We start from the raw sequence: 10,030 nt of genomic DNA, 5'->3' as shown, positions 1-10,030 counted from the left end.
CCCAAGCAGATTTTGTCACCTCGTTTGCTCCCTTTCCCAGCTCACTGCCACATGTGCTCAGCAGCACCCATGCTGCCAGCACCCATCCTCGTGGGACACACACCCCCATACAAGACTATTCCCTTTTATTTGATGATAATGCAGTTTAAAAGCAGTTTTTGGGGAACAGGGTCCAAGGCTTTTTGAAAATCCAAATACACTGTATGAATTGGATCACTCCTGCACTGATACTCACTGATCTCTCCAAACAACTCGGAACAGATTTGTGAGGGATGATTTCACTAGAAGAATTTTTACCTCTCCTTATATAATTTTTACTCATGTTTGCATCTGATTTTACTTTTCATAGGAAAAAAGAAGTGCTCACCATCGACATGTTCATAAGGGAGCCAGTGGTGTTTCGTGTTCTGGTACTCAAAGTAAGGATCCCACTGCCGGCACTGCTCCTCTCTGAAATCTTCAAAGTCCTTAGGACAGTCCTGAGTGTTGCAGAGCTGGAACTCGTAGCTTGGCCCCACGCACGTCCGGCCCCCGTTGGCAGGACTGTGGGAAGGAGAGAAAGCCATGGTTAGTTTTGCCATTAATGCATCAATCAAGCATCTATCAAATCATTTGAGAAGCAATTTAATTCCCAATCATGTCAGTAGGCACTTGATTAAGCCAGTGATGTATTTCTGGTATGGAAAATATGTATTTCCTTTAAAAACCCACTGTCACTATTTAGCTCTTAAAAAACAATTTCTGCAAGAAAAGCCTCAAACCACTTGACAAAGGCAAGAAAAGCCATTTTTTTGGTGTGGCCCTGAAAAGGGAAACACAAGCAGATGAAGCAACTCATTCAATTCACCCCTAAGGCAGCAGCAAAAGCAGAGACAGAGCCCGGCTCAGTGCTGCATCTGGCAACACAGAGCTCAGGAGTCATAGCTGGGTTTGCACTCTCTTCCAGGAAACACAGAAAACACTTTAAATAGTACATTAGGCTTTTCCTACATGAAAATAGATTTTACAACTAAAACTGTGCCCACAATTATAAAGGTCACTTTCATGTTGCCAAAGGCTGAAATTAGAATGGGTACATTTTTTCTTAACAGAACAATTTCCACCAGAAGATGCTGCTTCATAAAACTTGAGGTTTTTTTCTTATTCGATGATAAGATGATTTTTAACACTAGTCAAGTTCAATCACTGTATCAGCACAAACTGAGAAAGTCAATGTTAAAAATATTCTACGTGGTAAAATAATTTAATTCTGACAATTGTTTCAGTTCTTGCTGTTAGGATCTTGGTATTTTATGATACTGCAATAAGACAGCAATAATTTCACATTTCAGATCATTTGTACACACCAATCTATATTAAACATATTATAACTCCAGTGTTACTGAAATCAACTCATTCTACATTATCTAGGTGAGCCATATATAAATTATCAAAGCAAAAAAATTCAATATTACTAAAACTAACAGATCTCTGGAGCTTTGTTCCAGCTTGGAATGAAAACAGTTTGAAAATATTTTAAGACTTTCTTGTTGAAATATCCAAAAACGATGGATTAAACAAAAAATGTAAAAAGGTATAAGAATTTTAAAAAATAATGCAAGAAAAATGTAATCCATTGGCATTATTTCATACTCACATACTAAAATAAGACATAAATAGGGCCCTAAACTTTTATTTACACTTTATGCAATAGTGCAATAGCACTTTCAAGATCCTTCTAACTGCATAAACAGCTTAATGGATGGATTAACTGAGAAATAAAGATGATTTGTGACTTGCTAAGGGCCAAAAGTAGAATTTCTGACAATATATAATATAGGTCAAATTTAACAAGCACCACTCAACATCCTTTACTGCATTATTGCACTAGCAATTTAGCAAGGATTCTCACCACCCATCCTCTCCACATCAGAAGAACACACGGGTGTATGTATGTATACTCACTGGGGATTGTCACACTGCCGTGTCCTGTACTTCACCCCGGTGCCACAGGTGCGAGAACAAGAGCCAAACTTACTCCATGCCCCCCAGTGTCCATCCTGCTTCAGGATGTCTGGTGTCAGCCAGATGCAATGACCTTTGAAGCAATGCTAAAAGAAAAAATTAGATGTCAAAGATGATGGAATTATGTCATATGAGAAGCTGTGGTACAACAGATTTCATTTTAGGCCCATATTATCATAGAATCATAGAATGGTTTGGGTTGGAAGGGACCTTAAAGATCTAGCTCCAACCTCCTAAAAAAAATTCATAATTCTGGATTTTTTTTCACCTCTCCAGGAGAAAGTAGTGAGACTCACTGTCAGACCATGCCCATGATCACAAACTCACTCTGATATTATCAATTTACACATTAAGTATGCACGTATTAAGTATACACATTAAGTATGCAGGAGTCCAGCCTACCAAGTTCATCAAACTGCCCTCAGCATTACACGCCTTCATCATGTATCTGCAGTGGTGATTTCAACATAACTAACACAGATTCATTTAAGGGAAATGGCAGAGTCCCAAATCTTGAAGGCTAAAGGTAAAATTCTGCATGCAGCCACTCCAGGCAGCGATGGCGAGAGCTCCCACCACAGCACCGCCCTTCCCAGCAGCTCCTACCTCGGCATACACAGTCCTGCAATAAATGTGGGCAGGAAAGTGGCATGAAATTAAAGTCAGCTCCCATTTTAGACATTATTGCTATTAAATAAAGAACTCTTGCACTCTCCCTGGAGATCTCATAGTAAAACTGACCAACACACCAGCGAGCAGCCCCGGACAGTCCCACTTCTACACAATTAATCATGCCCTACTAGGCTTTCTCTTTTCTTTTACCTGATTTTTAATACAGTCATTCTACGAGGCTGAAAGACACAATTTGCTACATTCCCCAAACCTCTAAGATATTTACACATTTCTTTAAGAGCCTTCATAGCTTCAGCACTGATACTCTCTACTGTCTCTTCTCATTAAAGAAACCCACCGATGCCTTTTCCACCAATTCCATCAGCACCCTAATCAAAGAATTTTTTCTGAGCTGAAGTCAGGATGAATTCTTCTCAACGATCACAGATTCTGGCCCTTTCTGGTACTATTTCTGCTTTCATAAAAGTCTACTGATGAACTGTGGGTGCTGGAAAAATATTTCCAGCCCAACAAACGACTTTGCATTAGACTGTCGCAGTTTGTCTGCGTTAACAGATCCTGTCGGGATGAGAGCTCTGGCTCCGGCGCACAGATGGCCATAACAACAAGTGCAATCAGTCACTTACTTTCCTTAACGTTCAAGTCAACAACAACATTTTACACAGCTTAACAAGCCCTGGAATGCAGGAATTTGGCAGGAAGCACAAGCTGAGCATATGGCTAAATGCATGCTGCCAGCAAAAACAAAATCAGAAGATATATAACAGGAGAGCCTTCTTAAGCCTAGAGTGATTAGTGATCTGGAAGACAAATTTAAAAGTGATGGTTAATCATTAATAATGCTGAATTTAAAGAGAGAATCATTAGTAAAATAGTGACAAGACACAGCTTACTGATTTGCTCATCTGCTCAATGACTGGTTCTTTATTAATGTAATTTATTTTGGTGCTGATTTGGTTGGACAAGGAGTAGAAAAGAGAGTGGAAATTAGGCTTCAACTATTCATTCTTTCTCATGACTTCAAACATTCAAAGTCAAAACCTATGAAATAGATGAGTTACTACAAAGCCAATTATACCAATCCTAGTCTGGAGCTGGAATGGGCAGATTTTTCTTAGCTGTTTGACAGAACAAGAGATAATTCAGCAAAGCATGAAAGAAATGCAAAATGCTAATATGTCTTTTGCCTTCTTCAGTTTTGAAGCTCAGTGCTGTACCCTTCAGGGACTGTTTACTTATGGCTTTAGAGGAGTTTGTTTGAATGAACAATCTGAGCCGTCAGGCCCCGCGTAGCAATGGGACCATTCAGAGAGGCAGGGGAAGCTGGCAACACATCAGCTTGTCAATACAAATTTCAGCTGGGCTTGGAAGCAGATGAGATGTGACAGCTCCTGATCTATTCTTGCTTAAACACCCTTTTATCAGGGCTCTGCATCCCTCAGGTGTCACTAAGTTCCACAGCAGTCACTGAATCCATTTCAAGAGCCACGTAGCTTTATGTTCATTATGCAATGATCCAGGATCCAGCACTTGGACTCCACAGAGGAGAGGGAGAGACAAGTCATGCTGTGTTTTCCAATCTCTTTTCCCTGTTTTAGCCAGGAACAGGGGGATGTGGGTTTGCAACAACCACTAATAAACCACCTATTTGACACTGTGACTGATCCCTGAACTGAAAGGCAAACATGGAAAAGTGTTATTGACTTTGCTGCGTAAAGGAAAGAGCAGCACTGATTTTTACTGGAGAAGCTGGTCATATGTTGATTGTCGGGAAGCTGAGGCAGAGCTATTAGGAGACAAGCATTTGTGTAAAATGAGTCATCCTCAGCTCTGCCTTTTTGTTTGTGGAGTAAAAGAAAGGAGCCTACATAAAACAATGATTCACAACAGAGTCTTACTCTGTGCAAGACCTATGCAAGGAAACGCGTGAGGAGGTAAAACCAGAGATGGAGCAATCTCCAGTGTAATAAAGAAAGCTAGAGCCAACCCTTCCTATTGCTACTACATTAACTACATAATGAGGTGGAAAAGAGCCAATTTCAACCACTATTCCCTTCATAAACAGAGGGCTTCGTTTAAAGAGTGAAGCATATTAAAGCTTTTTTTTTTTTTAATGAGAAAAAAAACAAACCACGGGTAAATGCAAATTGTTTTCTTAGTGGAAGACAAGATGACTTCTTGCAGTCTCGCCTATTTTTCTGGCAAACAGGACAGTCCAAAACAAGTGCAATTTCCAGGAGAGGAAGCTTGAATCTCCTGCAGTAAAACATTCCACTGCTGTTTTCAGCAGTTCTTTGAAACAACTGCTGTGGACGCCAAAAAAAGAGCCAGTGTGCTCCTGTGGGCTTAATGCATCTGCAAGTTAATTTTTCAAGAAAACACTTGCAGATCTTCCATGGGTATCTCTACCTATTTTATATCAGGCAGTAACTGGCAACTCTCCTATCTCCTCGCTTGACACCCCATTATCTACCAGGTAACCCCTCGTACTGCATCACGGCTGGTGGCCCTCAGCTCTCCCCACTCTCCTGAGGTGATATCAGGAGAGTGTTACTTATTTATTTGTATTTCCCATCACACGCAGGCTGGCCCGCTCTGCTCCATCTGTTTGAGAATAATTAGTTGCAAGGGATAAACTGAAAGCTCTAACACTAAAGTATATTGTGAGCCAGTAAAAGTTTCTTCAGTGGAGAATCAAGTATTCTCACTGTTTCTGTGGTGACTAACACAGCATACACTTACCCATCTGTCTCCTGTCTCCGAGAGAAGCTGAGGTCAGCTTTCTCAGTGGGAAATTATCTGGATTGCTTTGAGTACACATTAGTGTTTTCAGAAACCTTTTTTCTCAGTCCATTTTTCTTCTCAATAATATCTATTTATTTCAATATTTAATCATTCCCTTCCTTTCCTGACAGACCAAAAAAATCATTCCAAGTTTGACTCAGATCGTCTCATTAGCATGGTACAAGCAAAGAGAAACCTGCTAGGTTTGTGCTGGATCCTTGGCACATGAGCCAAATCCAAGAGCAACATTAGCTCGGTTGGCAGGGGCAGGTACCAGGCTCTCACCTCTCTCCAAGAAAAGAAACAAAGGAGACTGAGGCGATGCAAACCTTTGTGTTGGTCACTGCAGCAAGCAGATGGACTCCAGCATGCCATCTCCTTGCATGAATGACTTTGGGTTTTATTTCTGTCCTGGGGAGAGCAGTTAGCTACTTCAGACGATATAAATGTCTCCCCAGAAGAGTAATCGGTTAAAAAAACCGAACAACAAAACCTGATGATCTCTTTCTGAAGGTTGCCTGGCTTCAGAAGCCAGAGGCTAACGATGGAGCTGACAGAATTGTATACAAGTAAATAAATTATCAGCTGAAAGCATATGGTTTTTTTAATCCACAGAATGCTATGCAGAGTTAAGCTTTGCACAGATATGTCCTGTCTTCATGGTTCACTGTAGCAATTTACGGAGTGTCTTTGACTTCACATTAAGACTCTGCCCCTCCGTGTGCTTTACTTTACACACTGGAGTTATTTCATGGAAGTTAATGTGACCGTTCAGACACAGAAGTAATTGCAAGTTGCTGCATCATCAAAGCTTCACAAAATTGACAGAATCTTCCCTCTTGCTATTGAAAACTCAATCTAGCTTAAAAAAATCAGACTGGGAGCAATATAAAATACACTATTTCCTTTAGGATTCTATAAAAATAGTAGTTTTCTTCTCTGCCTGGGAAGCTCCAAGAGAATATTTTATTTTTCTATCCCTATACCCAGTAAATTATTAGTTTGCTGCCAGTTAACATAAAGGTTGTTCAATGTCTCCATTTGCACAAGGAGACTTATTGAAAAGTTTTTGAAATGGTAGAACCTCACTCTTTTGGCAACTTATATCAAATAACCACATGCACAGAAGAGCTTACACACATTTACATGTATTTCCTGAAACAGACATCTATATGCACGCATACATGCATACGTGCACACATATAGACAGCATTAGAAAGTCTAATCTTCCTTGCATTTCTAAGGGTCAGCATGAAGGTCCTGGGTGTGCAGAGACACGGCCCTTATCAGCGTGCTTGCTGAAAATGTGCTACAGATCTCGTGTCTCCCATAGGTGTTCTCTCCCCTTGATCACCAGTTAGGAAGGAGGCAGCTGGACTGGATTCTCCTCAATAGCATCTGCTAAGTTTGGGAAAGCAAAGAGACCAGTTACGGGTTATCTGAACACCAGGCTTAGGTGAGAATATCATAGAATCATAGAATGGTTTGGGTTGGAAGGGACCTTAAAGATCATCTAGTTCCAACCCCCCCTGCCATCAGCAGGGACACCTTCCACTAGATATCTATGCATCATACTCCGTGTTAGTCTCCCAAACATCACGTTCGTTTCTGGCATTCGGTCCCCTCAGCTGCTGCAAAGCCAGGATGTTTCTTTGACACATCAGCAGTGTTGTGATTGGTTTGAGCTTAAAATAGGCCCTGGGAATTAGTGGTATGAAATCACAAAAACGGCAAGTCTCTAAAGTGGGAAACAAATGGATCTTTTTGAATCAACATCTTTAATTGCTTATGTTTCTGTTCTTTTCTGGCGTTATTCCCAAGAAAACAGTGGATCAAGTTTGAAGTTATTTTCCTGTTCCTCATGTGCTGTTGAAGTATCATGGGAGATGTATCTTAAAGGAAGATGCCACACTGCAACTGAGTCCCAGCTTTGGGCACTGTGTGCATTTAACAGTCCTCATCCTTTCAGGTATGAGTCTGGGATTGTCCAAATCAATGAAGAGAGTGAAGAGAGAAAGGCCAAATCAAAGGCAGGGATGAAAAGGAAAGGGACAGATGGAAAAGGACTGATCTGATGTGCCTGTATTAAAATCACCAACAACTAATAAATACACCAGTCAAATGCTGAGCTCAGATACACAAAGTCACTTGTATAACCTTCATAACTCATGCTATTTTTAAAAAACTGTTTAAGCTCAGACTGCTGAGCTTTATCTAACAAAATGGTTTTCATTTTATATTATTTTCTCAGGTTCTCCTGGAAGGTTGCAATAAGTTTATTTATCAAAAAACTGGGACAGCTCCTCTGGGAATAAACCAAGTCATAGTCCTATCATCTACTGAAACTTCAGATTGTGCACATACTCGCCTGCATCTCCACCAAACTAAAAAGCTTGGCTGTCTGCACAGTTTGCTGAAGCCTTGGATCCCAAGTTTCAGTCCAGGGAAAATTTTTACAGCTGAGTTGCATAATATCCTGACAAACTGTTTATAATGGAAGCGCTGACAGATCCTTAACTGTATGGTTACGAGTTATTTTTTTCTTCTCATTTCTGTTCAAATACTAATATGAATGAATGGCTTGGGGAAGAGGGTGCCACAAAAAAATAGAATATAATTGTATTTTTCTGGGGGTTTCATGAATGTTTTTACCACAAAAATCAAGATATAGAAAAATGAATCCAAAGAAACTCTTTAAGATTTTGGATTGTAATTTAAAAATGCATACATTTTTAAACAAGAAACAAAGCTGTTACAACAGGAATAATCTAAAGAAGAGAAAATCAGAAGGGAGTGGTTTATATAGAGCATGACTTGCTAGGGAATTAATTTAGCATTACACTACCTTTAAAAAAACCCCAAAACATTTCAAACCGTAACAGCAGCTGCTAACACGGTTCATTTATCACATAAATGATGTCATCCATTGGGTTTTACAAAATAGCCTTCCAAGTAGCGACATCTTCCTCTCCCCCTCATTCACTCCATCCAAAGCCCAGGGAAGCCAGACGTTTTCAGCAGACTTCAAAGGACTTGGGAGTTCAGATCTGCTATGAGCACAGCATGACCACCGCAGGATAACTGAGACCTGGAGCAGGTCCAGCATGGTGGCTGAGGGGTCGGAGCTGTCTGAGTCCTTGCCACCTCACACCTTCCCTCTACAGTTCCTCCTGCCTCACTTGACTCTCATCAAGCCAGCCAATCCACCTCTGCTAATCTGCTCTTCTCTCTTCACAGTCCCTCTCTGCCATGATGATGGCACTCAACTACCACAACCATCCTTTCCCTCAGGGCAGCCATGGTGGCCTTAGCTTGACTGTCATCTCCAGGACCTTGCTGCTCTCTCCACCACCAGCACCAGTGAAGCCAGTCAGCATCACTACAACCATCACTGACACAAACACAAATGCCTTTGACCCCACACAAGTTGTGGGCAAGTAGAAATTTCCCCATTTTTGGCTCTGCCACAACGACTTGCCAAGAAGCACAGGGCAGTCTGCATACACTCCCATGACTTGCACGAGGACAGGGTTTGATGGTCACAGAGCTGCTGTGCAGGCACACCAGCTCTGGTCCCTGCCTCCTCATCTCACACTGCTCAACAGCCTTACTTGCATTCCTGAGTTTGTCCCACATCTTAGCAGACTTTAAGTCCTCAAGATAGGTTCTTCTCTTGTTCCTCTTGATTTTAAGGTGAACTTCACCAACTGCACACAAACACACGTGAACACACGAGTGTGTAGGTACACGCAGTACCCGCTCTCACCTTTCCTGGTGCACACATGGTCCCGTCCAGCGGAGGCCCTTTCTTGGTTTTGCAGAAGTAGGGGTTCTCGGGATGGCTACACCACAGCTGCTTGCAGGGATCAAACGTACGGAACTGAAAACACAAGAAAAATCAGAATGGACAATGCTTCGAGAGAGCTCCCACTGGAAACTGCAAGAGAAGCTGCAGCACGGTGGGGTTTTCCCTTTCTCAGCTGATTCCTGAGGAACACCGTTGTGTCTGTGGATTGAGCAAATCTGAATTTTCACGCAAAATCATCAGTGACTCTGAAGTGAGATCCCACCTGCATTTGATGGAATAAGGCTGGGCAAAAACAGTTTTACACGAGTCACCAAAGACAGATTGGACAAGTGGAAAACTAGTTCCTTCAGATGGCAAGACATAAAGTGCCTTTTCTTACAGTTTTTCAAAATGGTCCTGCTTCATTTGGCAAACAAAACAAAAAACCCTTGAGGATTCATGGGAGAGGGAAATGAACTGCTCAGACTGTAGTTCAGCTGCCACAATCACCTTCTTAGAAGGATGGAAATCTGAGCTCAGGACTTTGATCCAATGAATAAAATGGCATTTTACCTACAATGCAAGAGCTTGTATAGGAGAGGATGAGAATCACCTACCATACAATATACTAAACCATGATGTCTGGACATACTTTTGGCTATTCTGAACAAAGAAGAACAGAAAGCCTCCATCTCAACTGTAAGAAAAGACCCTCTTTAGCTGGGACATTATTCCAAGGCAGCATCAGTGGGAACTGTGACAAGACACAATACTACAGCTGATGCTTTAAAGGTTCTCGTCCATTATCTAGAGACACCACTC

The 10,030-nt window shown here is 41.4% G+C and overlaps 1 protein-coding gene across 1 annotated transcript in view; it reads right to left on the bottom strand.

The window, feature by feature from the left end:
- Positions 1-367: 367 nt before the first annotated feature.
- Positions 368-10,030, bottom strand: part of LOC104521859 (A disintegrin and metalloproteinase with thrombospondin motifs 2) — a gene marked incomplete at its 3' end in the record, with an annotated part of 42,380 nt that continues 32,717 nt past the window's right edge. The window contains exons 8-10 of the mRNA XM_029084016.1: positions 9,188-9,301; positions 1,945-2,090; positions 368-543 (exon numbers count right to left, since the gene is read on the bottom strand). Of these exons, the coding sequence (XP_028939849.1) occupies positions 368-543; positions 1,945-2,090; positions 9,188-9,301 (436 nt within the window). The remainder of the gene's footprint in view (positions 544-1,944; positions 2,091-9,187; positions 9,302-10,030) is intronic.

The sequence above is a fragment of the Antrostomus carolinensis genome, unplaced genomic scaffold (genome assembly GCF_000700745.2).
Source record: "Antrostomus carolinensis isolate BGI_N321 unplaced genomic scaffold, ASM70074v2 scaffold6883, whole genome shotgun sequence".
Lineage (NCBI taxonomy): Eukaryota > Metazoa > Chordata > Aves > Caprimulgiformes > Caprimulgidae > Antrostomus > Antrostomus carolinensis.
The sequence above is the reverse complement of the archived record's forward strand: the minus strand, read 5'-3'. Positions and strand labels throughout refer to the sequence as shown.